General features: G+C 38.9%; 2 protein-coding genes across 3 annotated transcripts in view; one reads left to right on the top strand and one right to left on the bottom strand.

Annotated features, from left to right (window-relative positions):
- Positions 1–3,117: 3,117 nt before the first annotated feature.
- Positions 3,118–23,699, bottom strand: part of wu:fa25f02 (uncharacterized protein C11orf24) — a 32,883-nt gene continuing 12,301 nt past the window's right edge. Inside the window, exons 1-5 of one of the 2 annotated variants that reach the window (XM_067437080.1) lie at positions 9,355–9,646; positions 8,740–8,780; positions 8,008–8,184; positions 5,278–5,433; positions 3,118–4,769 (exon numbers count right to left, since the gene is read on the bottom strand). In XM_067437080.1, coding sequence (XP_067293181.1) covers positions 3,850–4,769; positions 5,278–5,433; positions 8,008–8,155 — 1,224 coding nt within the window. In that variant the 5' untranslated portion in view covers positions 8,156–8,184; positions 8,740–8,780; positions 9,355–9,646 and the 3' untranslated portion in view covers positions 3,118–3,849. Of the gene's footprint in view, positions 4,770–5,277; positions 5,434–8,007; positions 8,185–8,739; positions 8,781–9,354; positions 9,647–23,699 lie in introns of those variants that run through there. The other variant, XM_067437081.1, reaches the window with a different exon arrangement.
- On the top strand, positions 9,915–22,019 carry ap3s2 (adaptor related protein complex 3 subunit sigma 2). Its single transcript, XM_067436041.1, has 6 exons — positions 9,915–10,093; positions 10,525–10,616; positions 10,756–10,867; positions 12,300–12,371; positions 19,060–19,167; positions 21,521–22,019. The coding sequence occupies exons 1-6, from the start codon at positions 10,025–10,027 to the stop codon at positions 21,644–21,646; spliced, it is 579 nt and encodes a 192-aa protein (XP_067292142.1). The 5' UTR covers positions 9,915–10,024; the 3' UTR covers positions 21,647–22,019.

Genomic DNA, 23,699 nt, shown 5'->3' with positions numbered 1-23,699 from the left:
TAGGACAATATTTGGCCGAGATGCAACTAAGGGTGCAAACAAAATCTAAATATTGAGAAAATCTCCTTTAAAGGGGTCCAAATGAAGTTCTCAGCCATGCATATTACTAATAATAATGCATTTTTATATACTTGGTAACTTACAAAATATCTTCATGGAACATGGTCATTACTTAATATCCTAATGATTTTGGCATAAAAGAAAAATCTATAATTTTGACCCATACAATGTATTTGTCACATGTGCTATGCTACGCTAATGCTAAGCATTGTGTTACCAATTAGTAAGGTTGCATTTATTAAATTAGCTAAGATAGCCATGTTTCCACTACTAAAAATATTTAAGTTGATAAACTTACTCAAATATTTAAAGTTAAGAGTATGAGTTCTTAAAATGTCTTCACTTGAAACAATTGATCGTTTGATTGCCTCAATGTTTTTGAGTTTTGCCAACTTATTCGGGTTATACAGTGACAAATGTGAGATTATGTCTTCTGGAGTCATTTTCTCTGGGGAACAATCTAAGAAACAATGGAGACATTAAAGAGATCTCTTGATATGCACAAAACATGCTTTGTAAGTTACTGACACTTCAGTAACACTTTGTACTTCAGAAAACGGCAGCTTAAACACTCCAAGCTTGGAACAGCCTTCTCCGTTGCTAGCCTGTTATATTTCTTTATGCTCATATGAAAGCTCATCTTATAAAAGAGTAAAATACAATGATGCAAATTCATCTCTGCCTCTTTCATGAGTCCTAAGGTGCTGTAAACATCAAGGATCAAACTGAACCCCTGGCGGACTGAAAGCCCTCATTGGGTTGAATGGTAAAGTTCTGCAAGCAACTCCAAATCCAAAGTGAAAGCATATGTGCGCGGTAGTGCGTGTGAGCGAAGCAGGCAGTAATTCCCGGGCCTTGAGAAATATGCTGTAATGAAACCTGCCTTTACAGTCACCTGTGCAATTTAGCTCTCGGCGTTCTCTTTGATCCGCCGAGCACGGCGCGTAAATAAAAAATCACTTTCTCCACTGCCCGTTGTTACTTTTGAATATTAGACTTCGTATTAATGCATCCAAGACTTAATGCAAGACATATTTTGCGCGTAACAGATGCCATCTGGAACAAGTCCTCTTAAAACAAAGGGTTTATAGAGGCATCATGTCAATGTGCTTTGCACTAACCCTGTTGCTTGCTACCTACTTTTCACTGGAAATTCATAGTCGGCCTGAAGCCGTGCTGAAATATGTGTCTGCCACTTAGTTACACAACCATAGAAAACAGCAACATTGTGCTGAAAGTTGTAGCAAATAAACGGCAAATAACCGAGTATCAATACCAAACCATCAAAACAAACGAGAGGCCCACTGTTTTATTTGGAGAGCGAGGTTAACGTTTTTATTGGAAATTCATCGGTATTGTTTCTCTTTTGGCATGAAGTAAAAAATTAGGATGTAGAAATGCCAAAAGAAAGCGAGAGATTGGGAAATTTTGAGGCCTGGGACAATTCCTTGGAGAAATGCGAACATGCAGCACTCGACAAGAAATGTGGTAATCATAGGTTGTGAAAAGATGGTTTTTAAGGCCAAATCGGGTCAGCAACTAGTCAAAACCGCTTGGAGATGATAACAGTGCATGGACTCCATGTTCTGTCTCTTGCTTCTCTAATAAAACCCACATTTCACGTAAATGTTGTTGTGCTCCCCCACCCCTAAACAAAACCGTCCCCTGGTGAGCTTGTTGTAAAGGTGTCGTGTCGGCCCACCTTCCTTCCAACTCGTTATTTTCTTCCTCGCCAATTAAACTTCCAGACCTTTAAAATTAGACAATGTGCATCGCACATTTCCAAGGTGCAATTATTGTCCGACAGATGTGGCTTGTTTATGTGTGGCATCTTGTTTACTCCAAAGGCTGACTGATACATGCACTACTCATAAAACACTTTAAAACCATGGGAAACATGGGGCCCACTGGCTCCAAAAGCGAGGCGATGGAGCCCTTGAACTTGTGCGTCCATTTCTGCTTGGTCACGAACAGGCCAAGACAGAATCATTTTCTGTGCTGATTTTAAAGCAAAATCTGAATTCTGTAAAATAGATTTAAACCTGCTTGAGTTTCTTTCTTCTGCTGAACACAAAAGAACATATTTTGAGGAATGTCAGAAACCAGACAGGTGAGCATGGGGGACCCCATTGATGTGCATAGTATTTTTCCAGTATGGCTTCATCCGGCTTTCAGGCATTGACCCTTACGCACAGAGATTGTGACAGATTCTCTGAAACTTTGGATGATATTATGCACTTTAGATGATGATAACTTGACTCTTTGCAATTTTTCTCTGAGAAAGTCCTTTCTGATTTTTCACCACAGCATTGGGGGAATTGGTGATCCTCTGCCCATCTTGACTTCTGAGATACATTGCCACTCTGAGAGGCTCTTTAGATACCCAATCATTTGGGCAATTGGCCTAATAAGTTGCAAATTGGTCCTCCAGCTGTTCCTTATATGTATATTTAACTTTTTTTCCGGCCTCTTATTGCTACCTGTGTCAACTTTTTTGGAATGCGTAGCTCTCATTAAATCTAAAATGAGCCAATGTTTGATATGACTCACTTTCAACATTTGATGTTATTTATATTATATAGTGGATAAAATATAAGTTTATGAGATTTGTAAACTATTGCACTATATAGATTTGTTAATTATTCAGAATTTGTACAGTGTCCCAACATTTTTGGAAGCGGTTTTGCATATGGGAACTATGCTATTTTGGATGCAGCCACTGAGCTAAAACCCGATTCCTCACTGAACCGAGTTAGTTCTAATTTTAAATGAGCCAAGAGTTTGTGTGAAACTCTGTACTTCCGGTTTGTGAAACATTGATTTTTACTGATAGTTTTTTCATGACAATGTGTAACTAAAGAGACCATTTAAATTTTGAGGGGTGAACCATCTCCATAATATAATATATTAAATCGACTACAAAGAAGCTCCATGAAGATGGAAGTAAAAAAAAAATTTTTTTTTTTTTTTTAAACCAGTGACCAGATTTTACCTATACATTGAGCACTGTTAAGATCTATTTGATACTTCACACAACAAAAATAAAAAAAGACAGAGGGCAAAGTAAGTTTTTTATTATACATCTTTTTAACAGTGCAGCTATTAAGACTTACAAAATCAATTTGGCACATATCAAACTCTCATAGTTCATACCGTACACTGATCCTCAACTAACATGATCAACATCATCTGTTCTTTGTTCCAGACACTAAATACACAATGGCTGAGTTATTCCCTTGGCTTTACAATAATGTGCTTCTGTGCCACAATTCATGTTTTGGCATTTATTCCTCACTTACTCACACATACAAAAAGCAAATAAAAAAAAGGACAAAAAAAAAAAAAGTGGGGGGGGGGGGGGGGGTAGGAGGAAACAAAAAAGGCATTATTTAATAATTCTTTGAATGTTCCTGAACTGTTCGGACAAACATAAAAAGGCAATTATTGCAGCCAAATCATCAGCTGCAGATGAAACACTGAACATGACAGGTTAGACAAAACATTTCCAAATATTGCACTATGAATCCCTTATAATGACATTCGTTACACGAAGGTTGAGGGCTAAGTTAATACTAAGGCTTCAGCCCCATGTGCCAAGAATTATGGAAGCTAAATCTGCATAGAAACAATAGATACATGTCACACCAACTCACTCAAGCACCAGCTGGATTCCCATAACTACAGGGCTTTCGAGCGTTTGAAATGCGAGTGAGTGCTACCAAGGGGTCTTGAACCAAAGTCAATCTGCTACCAAACGTAAAAACTGAAATGTAAACCACTCAATCCCGGTCAGACCCCCGAATCGGAGTACATTCCATTGATGAGATAGTCGACCTGAGTGTAATCCTTTCGCTTGTAGCTCTCGTACGCTTGTTTGAGAAACAGCGCCACCGTGACCACGAAAAAGAGGAGGCCAAACAGAAGAACGGCCAGAAGAGAGCTCGTGTTCAACAGGTGGCTGGTCAAAGTGTCTCCGGCTGCCTCAACCATGGCTTGGTCCTTTCTGGGAATGTCCTTAGGTAGTGTTGGTGCCACTACTAAGGGGCTCATTGAGGTTTTTGGCGTGGTTGGCGTTGGCTTCTTATCTGAGGATGTTGGAATGGGAGAAGTTTTTACTGGTTTAGTGGAAGAACTGGATGGAAGTGTTGTAGGCACTAATGGTGAGATGCTGTCGGACATGTTGCTCCCTGATGGTAAAGGTGGCTTTTTTGGAATTATGGTTTGTGCAACTGTTGCGGAGGTGGTGACTGTGCTGGTGGTTGCTGAAGAGTTGGTTCTGGTTGGTATGGGTGTAGTTGTGGTTCTGGATGTCATGGCTGGTGTTTTTGAAATGGTTGTTGTCATGGCTGGTTTTATTGGAATGGTCGCTGTCTCGGCTGGTTTTGTTGGAATGGTCGCTGTCTCGGCTGGTTTTATTGGAATGGTCGCTGTCTCGGCTGGTTTCGTTGGAATGGTTGTTGCCATGGCTAATATTGTTGGTACGGTTGTCGCTGGTTTTGGCACTGCATCAGCTGTGGTGGCGTTCTCTGTTGAGGTGTTCTGCAGGTTGGTGGTTGTTATAGCCGTTGAGTCATTTTGTGAAATGGAGATGTTAGCTTCAGAGGCTGATATTTGTGTGATATTAGATGAAGATTGGGAGGATTTGGCACCAGAAGACTGTTGGGAAAGCACAGAATCACCAGTCTGATTATTGTCCACAGGGACAGGCTCTGCAAAAACAAAATTTGAGTTGGTAAATGGTTGACATTCTGTTACAAGTTATTGCAAATCTTTGTAACACAATTAAATTTATTAACTTGAATACATCATAAGAAAACATTCTATTGAGTGGTGGTCAGATTCACAGAAAAAAAAAAATTACTCATTCTTTTAAATACGTCAAACATATAACATGCAACTAGTGTAGTCCGAGTCGCAAACAAAAGATTCTAAAGAGTCATTTGTGTGTGAATTGGACTACACTGTTCTAGACATTCTTTAAAAAGAACCAGCACATACATTTATAATAAAAAAAAAAGAGAGAAAAAAAAAAAAAAAAATGACTCGTACGAGTCAATTCCTTTAATGAATCATTCAGAAAGACTCACAAGTGACTGTTTTGAATCAGTGTAACTGTTACTAATGAATCATTCCAAAATAAGAGGTAAAGTTACTGAACAAAAATAAAATATTTACAAAAGATGACAGCACAAAATACCAAAACAAATTCAGACAAACCAAGGAAGGTATTAGCAGTTGTGGTCACATCTAACAGATGGCTGTAATTGCTGACATCGTCACAAAAGCTCTGGGTATTATTTGGGCAGCTGATCAGAAAACACAGAGAGTGTTCTTCATTAATAATGGCCTTCGAACAGGTTTTGTTTGGAGGACCTGAAAAATGAAGAACAAACAAATCAACAATAAAATAAAGCTTGCTTGCAGTCACTTTCGACTGAATCCAAAACAAAGCAAAATTGCTGAATTGTCACTGCTGAGTGAATGAATCAGTGCCACAGCAAAAGAATCACCCTACCAGAACTGTGGATGCGAGTATACAGACTGAATTGAATGTGAAAAAACAAAAACCTGTAGTTAAATTCACAAACAAATGAAGTTCAAAAGACTCATGATTTACCCGTTTAATTAATATCCGTCTGAAGCCTTCCAAAATAGGAGGTAAAGTTACTAAATTAAATGTATCATATGCAAATGTATGCACAAGAGATAAACAACTGAAATATACTGTACATTACTTCCTCTATTACATCAATTCCCAGAGTAGAATCATCAAAATTTCCAATATACATAAATGATTGAATAGAAGAGAAAAAAGACACTGTGCTACCACACAAATTCAAGAGGACAGATAACTTAAACTAAGTTTCTAAAGTCTGTTTTTAGAGTGTCAAGGCCAAATATATTTTACAGCCTGCTCTAAAATGCGAAATAAAATGAACAGTGCAATCTGCGATTCATCAACCTCAGTTGTTTTCATTGGGACAGAGACATTCCCTGAATGCTCATTACTGGATGTCAAACTGCATATCCTGAGCTCTGCAGTCTTCGGGAACGAGCAACGTCTGGGAGGAAAAACAGGCCTTGCCGCACCTCTCTTTGATCCCCTCCCAGCAGCCATGTGTGCGTTAGGTACAGCACACCTCAACCTCCACATCCGTCTCCACTCGTTCCCTTATTCCCACTTCCCCTGATTACTTAACCAGGTGGCTGCAGCACGGCAGGACCGACGGGGCTATAAAGAATTTGCTTGCGCTGGCACCACAGAATGCTCCAAAATGCCCCCATTTCCCTTTTTGGACCGAACCTACGGACACTCATCCAGCGTTTAAAGCTCCAGGTGAATCAATAACCAACCTCAGTGAGGTGAAAAATCCCAGTTGAATCATCTCTTGGTCAACGTTGACACACTAAATCGACAGGCCAGCTGCATCGTGTGCATTTTTTCCCTTTTAAACACTTCTCCAGCTGTTTGAAGAAGAAAAGTCATGAAACCAGAGGCGAACGGAGTACGGTGTGAAGTCGTAGAGGACCTGGCAAGATTTTTGCAGTCGCCACCGGTCACTGCATAGTACGTCAGGTCTTTGACGTGTCGAAAACACACCGTTCCCTGCGCTGGAATGTGGAATGCTTATTATAGCTCCCCATCATTCCAAACATTTCAGACTTCCAGATGGCGGTGGCGATTCTGACCTTGCTTTCGATCTCCATACGCTTAACGCGATGGAAACTCAATACCGACTGTGTACGCGTGTTATCGGGCGGGGGCAGGGCCAGCCGCTCTACCCACAAACACAAAGCCAGCTCGCCCCGGGTCATTTCAGATGTCTGCGTGTTTACAGAGGTGGCGAGATAGTCAAGTTCAACGTGTGTGGCCAAAGAAAGAGGAGGGGGAAAAGAAAGTGATTTAATTAAACAACAACAAAAAAAAAGCATGTAGAAGGGTACTGAAGCAGCGCCTGGCGCATAAGCAGAACAGCCAGCCCAGGCCTCTCTTTCATCTTAAATGCGAAACACATGGCCCTCTTTGAAAGTGCACGTTCTTCAAGGGAAAGACGTGATATATAAAAACACAAAACAAAACATATGGCTTTACTTAAAAAAAAAAAAAAAAAAAAAAAAATTATATTCCACAGGTACCCGGTTTCATCTCTGAAGGTAAAACAGATTGTTTATTTGAGGGCCTGAAAATCAAATGCAAAGAAAAAAAATGCCAATTTAACTTTTGGAAATAGTGGAAAAGAATCAAACAAATCTGTTCATTTACATTTGTCGCTTGTCTTATGCATTTGTAGGGATTAACAATATAGATGGTCACAGAAATGTTACTTGCCTTATCAAGACAGAACTGACTGACATCTATAGAACACAAGATGATATTTTAATTTTTAAAACGATTTTCTTCTTCTCTCCATTCACTGAAAGTCAATGTTTGGTTCCCAGTGTTCTTTAAAATATTGTCTTTTGCGTTCCACAGAAGAAACCGGTTTAGTGATTGAATTTAGAGTTTATTTTTGGGTGAACTATCCATTTTAAACATCATTTTCTCAGACATAATGAATATTGCTCTAGCAAATTCCTCATAAAATGGCTTGCCGGTTTTGTGAGAAAAACTATCTATTTGAAATATTACATATTATTTAAAGTTATATAAATATATTTTTAAATAGTTACTTTTTGCATTAAAAAAAAGATTTACATTAAATAAAACCTATCACTACAAAATAATAAAATATAAATAGTATAAATAATAAAAGCCCTGATGTGTCATGTATATCTTGCAAATGCTATTTAAAAAAAAAAATCCCAACATTCTGTCATTTAGTACTTGAATGAAGACAGAAGAATATAATGAAAAAGAAATAATGAATGCATAACAATTATTGTAAATAATGCAGTTTAAAGAAATCAGTCAAAATTATATTTCAGATGCCCTAGAAACAGACTTACAAAGATTTGTGGTACAATTCTCTGGATTATCCATAGTCATATTAGCCACAATCTGGAGGCCGTCCTTCAAATGCATGGGTGCACATGGAAGCATAAAGAGCCCAAGAATGGGCAGCAGGACCAGGACAGGGTGGACAGTCATGATCATATTGTGAGAGAAGGTCACATCCCCAACATCTGTGGGATAAACAAAATTAATGATTTATAAAACTGTAACTATTTTCTTAGTATCTTAGTAATAGATAGATAGATAGAATCAGGGAAGTGTGAGAATGAACATAAATGTGATTCAATTGCGCCATCTAGTACAAATTCCACAACACTACAAGAGAAAATGTTGAAATTTGTTCTGGTCTGCCTGCAAATGGCTGTTTCACAATCCTATTGAACTAAGACTAGCCCATAAGTGCTATAAAAACACAAAGATCATATACAGTTACCTTTGTCCTTCATGTATGCACCCATTTTAAAGTAACATTAGGTCTAAAATCCTGAAAGTGCAAGAAAATGTGCTGATTTGCTGCAGTTATACAGACCGTTTTTTCAGTATAAGGAAGTGTCAAAAGTGAATAAATAGGGTTTGGGTGCAGCGAAGAAATCTCTGCCACACCTATCAGAACGCCTGGTTACTGCCGCCACTGCAAACAGCACTGAAGTGCTCACTAAACCCGTTCCAGGATGTACGGATCATATGACTTTTATCGAGGCTTAAACAAAAGGAATGAAACTCACTCAGAGATGAAGCAGATTATTCACGGATGGTCCGTCCTGAGCTGGAATAAAACAGACAAGAAATAAAACTGTTTGTAGCTATTGAAAACAAGCAGGGTTAAAATCACGCAGAAATAATAATCTGCATACTTTATTGAATCCATTTATAAAAACAGGTATATGCATTTATTTATATAAAGGGTTAAGACACACATGGTGCTGGTTGTCACTAATTGGGGTCATTAAACATATACCATAATGAAGGTTAATATACAATTGCAAGCTGGTAGGTTTCAAAAATCATACATAATATCTTATCTGTGTGTATTATGGTTACCAACACTTTTAACGTCATTGTTAGGGCAATGTAGGTCAGTTAACCAGAGTGTGACCAGACACAAAAAACACCATTGTTTTGTCGTTTACAATGGAACATGTGTTTTCTAACTCACGTACATCAAGATTTATATTTTTTTAAAGACACACCCATCCTCCTACAATCAAAATATAAACATTAAATACGCGATTTACAAACTGTCTTAATTACACATGCACTTGTATATAACACAATAAAATTAGCTTAGCTATTAAAGCAGTATTGTCCAATATAAAGAAAGCTCACGAGGATGCACTTACCAAACAAATACAAAGCTTCTCTTTTTCAGCCAACAACACACTTAGCTTGTACACGTTAGATGTAAACAGCAGCGTTTCCAGAGCACTCGCTTTACCGTAGTGTACAAACGCACGCAAATGAATAGCGTCTCATTCCTCATGCAGTGCGTTTATTGTCACTCTCCTGTCAAATGTTTCATATTTTAATTCGGGCTGTTTATGTAAGTAGCAGCTAGCTGACAGACACGACACACGGGTGATGCGACAAGAGGAAATGCAGGATTTCCTGGTCACGTTAGGGTACGTGAGCACGTCAAAATAAAGGTACTCGTCTTATAAATTCATCATTCAATTTGAGTTTATTGTACGTAGCTGGACATTGATTAACATAAAATCGTTTAAAAATTACCATGGTAGTCGTAGTTTCTGAAGTTGGATCACATGTCCACCTTTGATTTATATGAATATTAGCAAATAACGCAGACTAAATATGTATTCGTAATTTAAAATGAACAAAATAATTAATAATTATAATAACGAACTCTGGAAATTTTAATTCTTTTTAAAGACTTTTATTATGGGAAAACCGAAGGCACGTGACACGGAAGTACCCAGAGTCATTTTTAATGACAAGCAGAAGCTTCGCTATAAACGAGTAACCCCATAAAAACCAAACAAAACAAAAACAAGGATGATCAAGGCTATTCTTATTTTTAACAACCATGGGAAACCCAGGCTCATCAGATTCTACCAATATTTTGTAAGATAAGTGCATAAAAGACACTGAAACTGCATTTGCCAGCTATTGCCATTCGTTACCATTGAGACACTAGCAGATTAATTGTGAATTATTTAATGTTTTGTAGTTAACCATACAGTATTAACTTTAGATAAGGTATTTATGTCAAATATGTTTCGTGGTAAGGAATATGTATTCTCGTATCTGATTGTTTTTCCAGATTTTTACAGGAAAGTCGGTTCCTACTTTTTACAATTATTAGTGGCCTATATGACATCCACTCTATACATGTAATAGTCTAACGATATAATATGTTTATAATAGTCATTGCTATGTAATATTAAACCATTTATTTGTCCTGTATGCTTCTAGTGTTTGCTTTTCTCCTTTGTATATTTTTAATATGTAATTAGTTTATGTGTTTAAATCAGTTTATCATGATTCGTTCACAGGCAGAAGACATGCAGCAGCAGATCATTAGGGAGACCTTTCATTTGGTGTCCAAAAGAGACGATAATGTCTGCAATTTCCTGGAGGGCGGAAGGTGACAGGGGGGTTTTTGCTAAAATAACTTGCACAAAAGGGCTTGCTGCTACGATTTACATCTATATTTCAGTATCCATGGCTGTATAAAGATGGATGCTGTCAAAGGTTGTTTACTGTAGTTTTGCTCTTCATTTTAGTTTGATTGGCGGCTCAGACTACAAGCTGATCTACAGACACTATGCCACTTTGTACTTTGTGTTTTGTGTGGACTCATCAGAGAGTGAGCTGGGGATTCTAGATCTCATACAGGTGAACATACTGCACTTCTCATGTTATAGTACTGGTTTACAGCTACCAGGGAGTATTTTATGGTTTTCATATTGCCTACATACACTATATTGCCAAAAGTTTTGGGATATCTGCATTTAGATGCACATGAACTTTAATGACATCCTCTGTAGGGTTTAATATGGAGTTGGCCCACCCTTTGCAGCTATAACAGATTCAACTCTTCTTGAAAGGCTTTCCACAAGGTTTAATTTTGACCATTCTTCTAGAAGCGCATTTGTGAGGTCAGGCACTGATGTTGAACGTGAAGGCCTGGCTCGAATTTCATCCCAAAAGTGTTCTATCGGGTTGAGGTCATGACTCTGTGCAGGCCAGTCAAGTTCCTCCACACCAAACTCACCCATCCATGCCTTTATGGACGGACGCTTTGTGCACTGGTGCACTGTCATGTTGGAACAGGAAGGGGTCATCCCCAAACGGTTTCCACAAATTTGGGAGTATGAAATTGTCCAAAAGGACTCTGTATGCTGAAGCATTAAGAGTTCCTTTCACTGGAACTAAGGGGCCAAGCCCAACCCTTAAAAAAAAAACACACACACACCATAATCCCCCTCCACCAAACTTTACACTTGGCACAATGTAGTTGGCCAAACCCAGATTCGTCCATCGGATTACCAGACAGAGAAGCATGATTCGTCACTCCAGAAAAAACATCTCCACTGCTCTAGAGTCCAGTGGCGGTGTGCTTCACTCCACTGCATCTGCATTGCACTTGGTGATGTAAGGCTTGGACGCAGCTGCTCAGTCACGGAAACCGCACTGTTCTTGAGCTAATCTGAAGGCCACATGAAGTTTAGAGTTCTGTAGCTATTGACCCTGCAGAAAGTTGCCGACTTCGGAGCACTGTGCACCTCAGCATGCGCTAACCCCGCTCTGTGATTTTACGTGGCCTAACACTTTGTAGCTGAGTTGCTGTTGTTCACAGTACCACACTTGAATTCACTGAGCTCCTGAGAGTGACCCATTCTTTCACAAATGTTTGTAGAAGCGTCTGCATGCTTAGTGCATGATTTATACACCTGTGACCATGAAAGTGATTGAAACACCTGAATTCAATGATTTGGAGGGGTGTCCCTATACTTTTGGCAGTATAGTATATTTTTTGAAGGCATACATAAAAACAAGGCAAAGTTCGCAACTCTTCGTTTTAATATCAGGATGCATTAATGCTCACTGTACAATACTAATATTACCTTTATGTCCTATTTAAATACCAGGCATTCAGTATATAATACTGCCATCTGATACCATGTTACTGCCACAGTACTTTTTTACATGAGTGGTTGATTTGATGCTTTTTGTTTTGTGTAACACGAAACGTTGGGAAGTCTTTTGGAAAGCTCTGTGAAAGAACATGTTGTAATTCGCTCTTGTGTATAATTTCATCATGCAGGTCTTTGTGGAAACCCTGGACAAGTGCTTTGAGAATGTGTGTGAGCTGGACTTAATCTTTCACATGGATAAGGTCAGTTTTCAGGTCTACAATGTTCATTTCATAAGGACTTTTTACCTCCTTGGTTAGCTAAAATGTGTTCTTTGGTGCTGTTAAAGGGTTACCTCACCCAAAAATAAAAATGCTGTCATAATTACTCACCCTCATCTTGTTCCAAACCAAACCTTCATTTTGTGTTCTGAAGTCATACGGGTTTGGAACAACATGAGGGTGTGTAATTAATGACAAAATGCCCATTTTTGGGTGAACTAACCCTTTAAATGTTCATTAGATTAGGGCATGAATAAATGAGGGTCATAATTCGATCCATCATTTAAGAGAACGGTTATATGCATGTCAGAATTTCCTTTCTGATAATGGCCTGTTGGATTATTGCACCATTGTAAAATGCGTAGTGTACACTATGCTGGCTTCATTCGTTATCTAATCAGTAATGTTTTATGAGTGAGAGAAATGAATGGGAAATGTTTTACGGTAACGTGATACATTTGTTTCTGAATTCACCAGGTGCGACATGTGTTGTGATACGTAATACGTGATGATGTAATACGCTGTGTACGTATACCGGATGTAGTGTGATGTTGAGCACATTGATCCCCAGTAAAGATGTTCGTTACAACCTCTGATGCTGTCCAGTAATACTTCATGGTGGCAGCGGTAAACAACCGTATTATCATCCGCGCATATGTTGTGTTCGTAAGCAAAGTGACGCTAGCTTAATCGTGTCCAGCTGTGCTGAACGCCTAAACGGGAGATCAGTCCGTGACGCGGTCTTTTGTATGTCTGTGGGATCGTGAACGAGCATTAGGCTTGTTTGAGATGAGCAAAATCTGCGCAGAATCGATCACCGGTGATCAGCGCGAGATGCACGCCGGTTAGAAATGTGTCCGAGGGCGGTCCGCCTTGCTCTGATGTCATGCCGACGTATGTCAAAAATCTCTCGCGATGGCGAGGCGGATGTGTCGGATTCTGCAGTCGAGCGCAGTTGCTCTCCACCGACTGCGCGGAGCAAAAGCATGATGGGAAACGACTTGCTGACGACACAGCTTAATGCTCATTGGTTTAAATAACCGTGATGCAAGGTTGTTTTTTTAATATATTTGAATTTAAAACTCTGGTATCATGTTTTTATGTGTATAAATTATGTGTGCATATTCTCAAACTCTCGGTCTTTCTGTGGGTTATGTGATTGTTGTCATAAATATATAAAAACATGTGTGTAATTAAAGTAAAAATGCTTGATAAGCAGGCCTTTCGAAAGGAAATAAATAACAAAAACTTTGGGTGCCTTGTTCATAATATTTATTTTCATATAAAAGCAACAGAACTTAAATTACATCCAGTTTATCAGCAACAGAGCGCACAAGTGTGAATCCCGCGATATCTGCAACTGATCTCGCAGGTGTCTGATCCACTACGAGAAGAGAGAACTCTAATCTCACACACACACACCTGCTCTCGCTGGTGTCTGATCCACTACGAGAAGAGAGAATTGTCCGGCTTGCCTGCACTTTTTTCACTCCTCCCCTCACTGCAGCCGCCTAGTCTCGCCTTTATTTCAGGCGAGGCAAGGCGCATCTCAAACAAGCCTATTGTCTGCGTGATAATTGCTAATGGTCCAGAGAACACAACACTATACAACTACCTTCAACGTGAGTAAAAGATAAACATTAACATGGCAGCACACCTACCAATGATGAACTGGTCTGACCCTGATCTGAGTGAAGCAATGTCCTTATTCAGACAAAAAATGAATCTTTACCTGGAAGATGAAGAAATATCAGATGAAGCAAAACAAGCTAGGAAAATATGTCGTGGCATTGGTGATGAAGGATTAAAACGACTCAATGCGAGTGGGCTTAGTGATGCAGATAAGAGAAAACCTGACACCTTGTGGAATTTCTTTGAAGGACAACTAAAGATAAATGTGAATTTCAGAATCCACAGGCTCCATCTCATGCAATATAGACAAAAAACAAATGAGAGCATCGATGACTTTGTGACCAGAGCTAGAACTTTAGCACTGAAATGTCAGTTCACTGATGAAGAGCTCAATGAACGTCTAGTTGAACTTATCATTGCCAGTACTCCCTTTGATGCTTTAAGAAATGATCTATATAGTAAGCCTAAAGGTCACCCCATTGCTGACGTACTAGCAGACGGGCGAAAATATGAAGCCTTAGCAGCTGGTAATGAACAGATACAGCAGCTTGGCATGACACACACTGAAAATGTCCATGCTATAACAAGAGGACGAACATGTCAAAACTGTGACACAAATCACAAGCCAAGGCAGTGCCCTGCATACAATGATACATGCTCTATGTGTGGTAACAGAGGCCACTGGGCAAAATGCTGCAAAAAGAGCAGACGACCGAGACAGCAATCCAGTCAGTTCAGAAGAAGTAAGTCACGAACACGCAACAGATACCAAAGCCAAACAAATGCAAGAAAAGACTACAAACCCAGAGACGAACACAGCATCAATGTTGTAGACGGCACTAAAAACGATGATGAGTATACATACCAAAAACACTTTTACTCCATCACCATTAGTGCAAAGTGCATGCATAGCATCCATGTTAAACCACCCAGAGATGAGGCATTTACAACTCTGAATGTTAAACCACCTCTCCTGCAAGGTCATGGATATACGCTTCGCCTGAAAATAGACACTGGGGCATCTGGAAACACACTTCCACTGCGTACATTTAAACAGATGTATGGTGCATCACCACAAAGCATGGAGCACCTAAAACCAGCATCCAATGTGAAATTAACATCATACACTGGTGATGTGATTGCTTGCTTTGGAACCATCAATATGCCATGCCAATACAAAAACTCCAGGTGGATAGATGCAAAATTCTATATTGTTGACGTACCTGGACCAGCTGTGGTTGGACTACCCACAAGTGAGCTTCTCAACCTCGTGACAGTAAACGTCGATGTGATGTCTGAACGGGAAAACAATGGACATGAAGGAAGACAATCAAAAGAGAGTACCCAACGACACATAAAAAGCATCAGTGAACTAAAAGAGAAATATCCAGACCAATTTGACAAAATTGGCAATTTCAGCGGCACAGCTAGGCTCATTCTCAAGGAAAGTGCCAATCCATTCATCGACCCACCACGCAAATGCAGCATCCACATCAAGGACAAGCTTCAAAATGAGCTGAACAAACTTATCGATCAGGGAGTCCTGCGAAAAGTTGAAGAGCACACGGATTGGTGTTCGAGTCTTGCCTTCAGCACAAAGAAAGACGGTTCACTTCGAATCTGCTTAGACCCACAGAAACTAAATGCGAGCCTGAAGAGGTGTCCTCACAAAATTCCAACTGTGGAAGAACTAAACCCAAAATTTGCAAACGCAAAAGTGTTCAGCAAACTAGACGCAAAAGCTGGATACTGGTCGATACATCTTGACGAAGAGTCACAAATTCTAACTACGTTCCGCACCCCTTTTGGCAGATACTGCTGGAGACGTCTACCATTCGGTCTCAGTGTGTCCCAAGACCTTTTCCAAGCCAAAATGGACCAAATTCTTGAAGGTCTTCATGGTGTAATTAGCATAGCAGATGACGTTGCAGTATGCGGAGTTGACGAAGAGGATCACGACAGGAATCTGATAAGCCTAATGGAAAGAGCTGTGGAAACAGGCCTGGTGTTTAACAGTGATAAGTGTGTCATCAAACAGCAAAGCATTTCTTTCTTCGGCAACCTGTACACAGACAAAGGCATCAGACCAGATCCAGCCAAAATCCATGATATACAAAAAATGCCAACACCACAAAGCAAAGATGACCTGCATCGATTCATGGGCATGCTAAACTACCTGTCACCCTACATACCAAAGTTTGCGGATAAAGCCCACAACCTGAGAGGTTTGCTAAAAAGCGACTCACAGTGGACATGGGACACTGATTATCAGAAATGCTTTGATGACCTAAAGACAACATTGACTGTTGATGCCTGCTTACGGTACTACAACCCAGCAATCACCCTCACACTGGAGGTGGATGCATCACAGAGAGGCATTGGTGTAGCACTGGTGCAAGACAGCAGACCCATTGCTTTTGGTTCAAAGACGCTAACTGAATGTCAATCAAGATACAGCAACATTGAAAGAGAAATGCTTGCTATTGTGTATGGTATGCAGCGATACCACACATACCTGTACGGCAAATCATTCATCGTAGTAACCGACCACAAACCTCTCGTCACCATATGCACAAAACCTCTGCATTCTGCTCCCCCCAGGCTACAACGCATGCTGATCAAAACACAGGGATACAACTACAACATCGTGTATCGTCCTGGAAGCCAAATGATTCTAGCCGACACTCTCAGCCGCCTGCCAAACCCTGAAAACAATGAAGACATTGAACTTGATGAACGCATTGATGGGCTGGATACAGAATTTGAAGACCCTGAGCATCATACTGTTGCAATTGTAAACTTCTCCCCAAACAAGCAGGAGATTCTCAGACATGAGACCGCAAAAGACCCCAAGCTCAGTGCTCTGAAAGAAATCATCCATCAGGGATGGCCAGACAGGATTCAAGACCTGCCAAAAGATCTACGCAGCTACTGGCCTTTCCGAGACGAACTTGCCATAGAAGCAGGAGTTGTATTTAAAGGCAGACAAGTTCTTATACCAGAATGCATGACCAGCGACATCCTGACTCAACTCCATGCAGCCCACCAAGGAATTGAAAAAACACGCAGGTTGGCTCGAGAAAGTGTATATTGGACTAAGATAAATACAGACATCGAAAAAATGTGCAGATCTTGCAGTACCTGTGCAGAAAATCAAGATGCACAACCAAAAGAACCTCTCATTCCACACAAAACACCCACAAAGCCATGGCAATACCTATCATCTGATATGTTTGAAATTCATGGACATCAGTACCTACTTACCGTGGACAGGTATTCCAAGTATCCATTGGTTGATGAAATGCCTATGCCAGTAAGCAGCCATGCAGTTGCACAAAAAATGCAAAGTTACATGTCTTTATTTGGTCGTCCAGATGAAATAATGACAGACAATGGACCACAGTACACAGGACAACCTTTCAAGAAATTCATAGCCGACTGGGGAATAAAACACACCACAAGTTCACCACATTATCCAAAAAGCAATGGATTTATTGAAAGACATGTGAGACACATCAAAGCCATCATCAAAAAGACAATACAGCACAAAGGAGATGTACAAGTGGCTCTAATGCAAGTTCGGGCGACACCCATTGACTGTGAGCTACCATCCCCTGCAGAACTACTCTTTGGTAGACCTATCACCACACTGCTACCGAGTCATGCAGATCCGGGTAAGCTGGAACACAGACAGCACCTGGAAAAAATGACGACACGGATGAAAACACATCATGATCAATGCAGTGGTAGAGACTTACCTCCATTGTTTCGTGGACAGTGTGTAAGAGTACTGGACAAGGAGAGGAAAACATGGCGCCCAGGGACTATTGTGGAGAGATGCAAGGAGCCAAGAAGTTACCTAATCCAAACACCAAATGGAAACACAATCAGACGTACCAGGAGCCACCTCCGTGAAATGTATTCTACACACACACAGAAAATCCAGAAGAAGGTACAGTTCGCCGAAACACCAAAAAAAGATGTGGTTGAACAAAACCACAAGAATCCAGCTGAAAACAAAGTCACACAACCTCTTGAAACAAAAACTGACAACACAGGCACTGAGACAACAAGACCAAAATGCACAAGATCTGGACGGATCATAATCAAGCCAGTGCAATACAAGGACTATGTGTGAAGCTGAATGGAATGTCAAGCAATACAATAGTACCAAATAGAGACTGAATGCTTATTTCTGCACACTTAACTAAACAGGTTGTTATTGTTCATTATTGTCATAGTGTGCACCCTATCAAAAATCAATCGAATTGTCTTGGTTACCTGAAATGTTACACACTTATGTTAAACAGGGGGGATGTTGTGATACGTAATACGTGATGATGTAATACGCTGTGTACGTATACCGGATGTAGTGTGATGTTGAGCACATTGATCCCCAGTAAAGATGTTCGTTACAACCTCTGATGTTTGATAAAAAGCGCATCAGTAGTCCTGTGCTCGTGTGCATTTTTAGTGTTATGGCCTAGTCCTGTTTCATGCTTCGATTCACTCAGCTGAGCTGTTTATGGCGTTGTGTAAAACCGTACTGCCGCACTGTTCTCGCAGTACTTTGATGTCATACACCAATTGGTCTGCTCAGTGCCACTTCATGTCCAACACAGCCACAGGGTGACCAGTCTGATTCATGAACAAATGATTCTTTTGAACCAGTTCTTTTTAATTATCAAAAACATCCAGTGCAACCAGAACAGGTATATTCATGATTAAATTACTCATATGAACAGGTTATTTTTAGTGAATCAAAAACATTCTGTGCACAAAGTGTAGTCCATTTTAGGGCCAAGTGACTTTTTTAAGCTGGTACTTTTACTGAATCATTCAGAAGGACACCAGTAATAGAATATTTTAATGTATTTTGTATTGTATGTATGTATTTTAATATACCCTAATGAAACGGATACTAATTTGGGAATGTGTATTTTTACCCAGGCCTTTTATTCAAACATCATTGTTGTAGCAAAGGCAGAACCGGATTCTCATAGTGTTTTAGGTTGAATTTTTGGGGTGTTTTTTTCAGGTCCATTACATTCTCCAGGAAGTTGTGATGGGTGGGATGGTTCTGGAAACGAACATGAATGAAATAGTCGCTCAAGTGGAGCTTCAGAATAGAATGGAGAAATCGGAGGTGAGTTCACATTTACATATTCAGCTGAAGTCAGTTCAGTGGTTAATCTGTTCCATTGTAAAAATAAACAATTATAGTTTATTTAATCTACAAAGCAGTTCTGCAAAATAAATGTCATCATCCAGCTCAGTTCAGTTCTCAAACAACACAGTCATAAAGTCATATCAACATAATAACATACATTTTATTTTTAACTGCCAGAGCCTTAGGAATGCTTGTGAAACTACAAATATGCATGATATCTCAAAAGACATTTTGTATATCTGTCTTTATTAGTATCACTTTCTTTTCCCTGCAAATTTCTTGGTAACTGCACATCATGTGAACGGCATAAAATTATATCATGTAATAGGGAAAGGTGTCTGGGCAGATAGATATCAGTGATTCACAGTCACCTGATGTCTTATCTGGAGTTAAAGCGATCAATAATGTTTGACAACACTTGACGCACACTCATGTATAAATGGAAGAGGTTAAAAATGAGGAAATGTTACACGAGACAATAAAGTGCACATGGCTAAGAACAAAGGAACTTCCATGATGTTTAGTTTAATGATGTAGAAACGTGATGGTGGCGCTTCATGACCTCCACTATAGACTTTGACCTGAAAATGTAGCGTTCAACAGATCTGTTAGGACCAGGTTCTCTTGTATAACTTCTGGTTTGTGTTCGAAATATCTGTAAAAAAAAAAATCAATATAATGTTTTATATATATATATATATATATATATATATATATAAGTATTTGTTTATTTTATTTTTATTATATCTTGTTTTGTGCTGGGTTTTGCCTTAAAGATTAGTTCTGTCATTCTATCATCATTTACTAATTGGAACACAAATGAAGATCTTTTTGATGAAATCTGAGAGATTTCTGTCCCTCCACTGGCAGCTACACGACTATTTTGACGCTTCAAAAAATTCATAAAGAGACTGTAAAACTAACCCATTTAAATTTAGCAGTTTAGTTCACATTTTCTGAAGAGACTTCAGATTGCTTTATGATGCTTTATGATGAACATATTTCATTTAGGCTTTTATTCACATATAAACATTGATCAGCGAATATATACAGAAGCTCAACCGAACCTGCTTGATCCACAAGAAAAAACCTCTTTGGTTCTTGCCGTAGCTCAAACGTGCTGCGTAACACGAGAATGAACCTCATTGGTTCTTGCCGTAGCTCAAACGTGCTGCGTAACACGAGAATGAACCTCATTGGTTCTTGCCGTAGCTCAAACGTGCTGCGTAACACGAGAATGAACCTCATTGGTTCTTGCCGTAGCTCAAACGTGCTGCGTAACACGAGAATGAACCTCATTGGTTCTTGCCGTAGCTCAAACGTGCTGCGTAACTCGAGAATGAACCTCATTGGTTCTTGCCGTAGCTCAAACGTGCTGCGTAACACGAGAATGAACCTCTTTGGTTCTTGCCGTAGCTCAAACGTGCTGCGTAACACGAGAATGAACCTCTTTGGTTCTTGCCGTAGCTCAAACGTGCTGCGTAACACGAGAATGAACCTCATTGGTTCTTGCCGTAGCTCAAACGTGCTGCGTAACTCGAGAATGAACCTCATTGGTTCTTGCCGTAGCTCAAACGTGCTGCGTAACTCGAGAATGAACCTCATTGGTTCTTGCCGTAGCTCAAACGTGCTGCGTAACACGAGAATGAACCTCTTTGGTTCTTGCCGTAGCTCAAACGTGCTGCGTAACACGAGAATGAACCTCATTGGTTCTTGCCGTAGCTCAAACGTGCTGCGTAACACGAGAATGAACCTCATTGGTTCTCATACGTCAAGTAAACATGCTTGAGATTCCATTTACTTATGTGTGAATTGATTAATATTTATGTGAATAAAAACCTAAATTCAATCTGTTAATCATATAAAGTGATCGTGTCTCTTCTGAAATGTAGGATCGCTCAATTCATATGGATTAGATTTATGATCTCCATGAAGTTTTTGATGGGTCAAAGTGGTAGATGGGTAAATATCAGTGGAGGGGTCAGAAAGCTCTCAGATTTGAGCAAAAATATGGTGAGTAATGACAGAATGTTCATTTTTGGGTAAAAAAAAAAAAATACTTTAAAATTTCCACTGGACTTGACTGATTGCATTGGGTCCCAGGATTTTGTTTATGGGCCGCATTTGGGCTTCAATTTAATGCTATATAATATTTGCAGTGTGATAGTTCAAGAGAACACTAGAGGTAATTTAGATTATAGCTCAATGTTTTAGTATACAGAGACATACTAACAGACTAAAGAGTAGCCTATAGATCTTTCTTGATATTATACACAGATGTGTTAATCTGCACTAAATAATGGTTTGATATTTTTTTTGTTTTTGGCAGGGTGGTCTGTCTGCAGCACCAGCACGAGCCGTTTCTGCTGTGAAAAATATGAACCTTCCTGAAATACCCCGTAACATCAATATAGGGGACATCAATATAAAAGTGCCCAGTCTCTCCCCGTTTTGAGTTTGCATGTCTGATTGTTGTGTTTTGTTGTTGTTGTTGTTAACATTCATTGCCATAGATACCGTCTCCCTAATGCCATTTATGGACTCATGACTGACCGTCACATGAGGACTCATACATGTCCAAAGCACACTACAGAGTCCAATCATTTACAACGTAACTTTCATTTCAGACTGTGGTTTGTAGACATATCGGTGTTTCAATTTTGATTATAGTGTTGTTTTGTATTTTGTCTGTAATGTAGCGACATTTCATGATACTAACGTGTAATTTCTGCCAACAGACCAACTACTAAAACTATAAATGTTACACATTAATAATTTATATTTAATGTTATACTATACTATATCATTAAAATGTTTTTTTGTCCAGATTTAGGTCTTCGTTTTTCTCAAAATTGGGCTTTTTTATTTACAATTTAGAGTTTTTTTAAACTTATGATTTAAAGAATGTACATTACAGAATGTATCAGCAGTGTCACCAGTTGAAATACTTTTATTTATTTATTGCCTCTGAAAATATAACAATCATGGACAAGGTGTGTTTCATGCGATGTCAGCACATTTTTGACTAATCATGGTTGCATTGATGGTTTCACCATGAATTTGCAATGTTATAAAATCAACTTTATTGCATTGGAAACTGAGGTCCTTAAAGGTGTGGTCAACAAAAAAAGTACAAAGATAGCATTTACATCATACGGCCAAAGAAAGTGATAGCATATCTAGAAATCTCTGATATCATATACCGTTATCTATGAAGACAGCAGGCTATCAAAGGTCAGGAGCCATCAGATGAAGTCATTGAGTTACGAGTTTTCTTTTGAAATGAAGAATGTTTAATAGCAAGACTAGATTTCATGTTATCAATTTAAAAAAGAAAAGAAAAAAGATGCTGTTCAAAGAAAGGGGAAGTCGCTGCTGAGGTTCTTGAAAATGTATTGCATTCAGGAAATAACAAAATGATGAAGCCCATTTAAAATTATATATATATATATATATATATATATATATATATATATATATATATGTGTGTGTGTGTGTGTGTGTGTGTGTCTAAAATTGCCTGTTATAGGTAATTTATAACATGTCAAATAAAATTAGATAATATTAAAGCTTTGAGATTGCTAAGGTGAGTTTTATAGTGTCTGCTGGATTTGTTGAATACCTCATTTATAGCTGATATAGGGAAATATGATAAAGACTGATAAGCATTACAACTATGCATTTACAAATGAAAGGTACAAATATTGTTATTGAGATACTAATCTTAATAATGAACACCATCCCTAGTACAATGTTCCACCATAAAAATAAAAAACATATTCCAAAGGCCAAAATCATCGTTTAATTTTTACAATTTTTGGGAATTGCAGTTTAAAGTCCAGCCTGACGACTACAGAGAGAGGTATTTTTATAAGTTCATTTGTTACTAATCCCATCCTTTGCTCCTGTAACTGCAAGGTAATTTAGTTAAACTGTATTTTTCCACTAAAACTGTATAGTTGTATGGCAGTGACGTGTAGTTATCCTTTAACAGTTACACCAGCAAGTGTCTCACAAGCTTTGTAAAGTGCAGGTTTATGCCAGAAAATGGCATTCAACTTGAACGGATTTACATTAAAACAGTGCACTTAGATGCTTTTTTGCAGTATGACCTGCCATAAGAGTATATTGTGTGATTCTGTGTGGGGCATCTGATTCAAAATCAAAAGAAATATATTTAACATGTCATTTATGTTTTCATATCATGTATCAAGAAAATATATTTATATGAATGTATTTTTAGTATACTTTAGTGATTCCCCCATATTATTTAAAAAAAAAAAACTAAAATATATATATTTTTTATATTTTTAGTCATATGGATGTGATCACAACACCTAAAAAAGTCTAAAACAGTGAGTAACAACAACACATTCGATAACCCATCAGGCATCAATGATTTTCTGATCCCCTGATATATAAAACGCCCTCTTGTACACTGTTAATGGATAAGCCATTAAGTCATGTGGGAGGAGAGACCTCCCTTCTTTAAATAAAAAAGTTGTGCA

Source organism: Pseudorasbora parva, chromosome 25 (assembly GCF_024679245.1).
Source record: "Pseudorasbora parva isolate DD20220531a chromosome 25, ASM2467924v1, whole genome shotgun sequence".
Lineage (NCBI taxonomy): Eukaryota > Metazoa > Chordata > Actinopteri > Cypriniformes > Gobionidae > Pseudorasbora > Pseudorasbora parva.
This window is presented reverse-complemented; position numbering and strand designations above follow the sequence as displayed.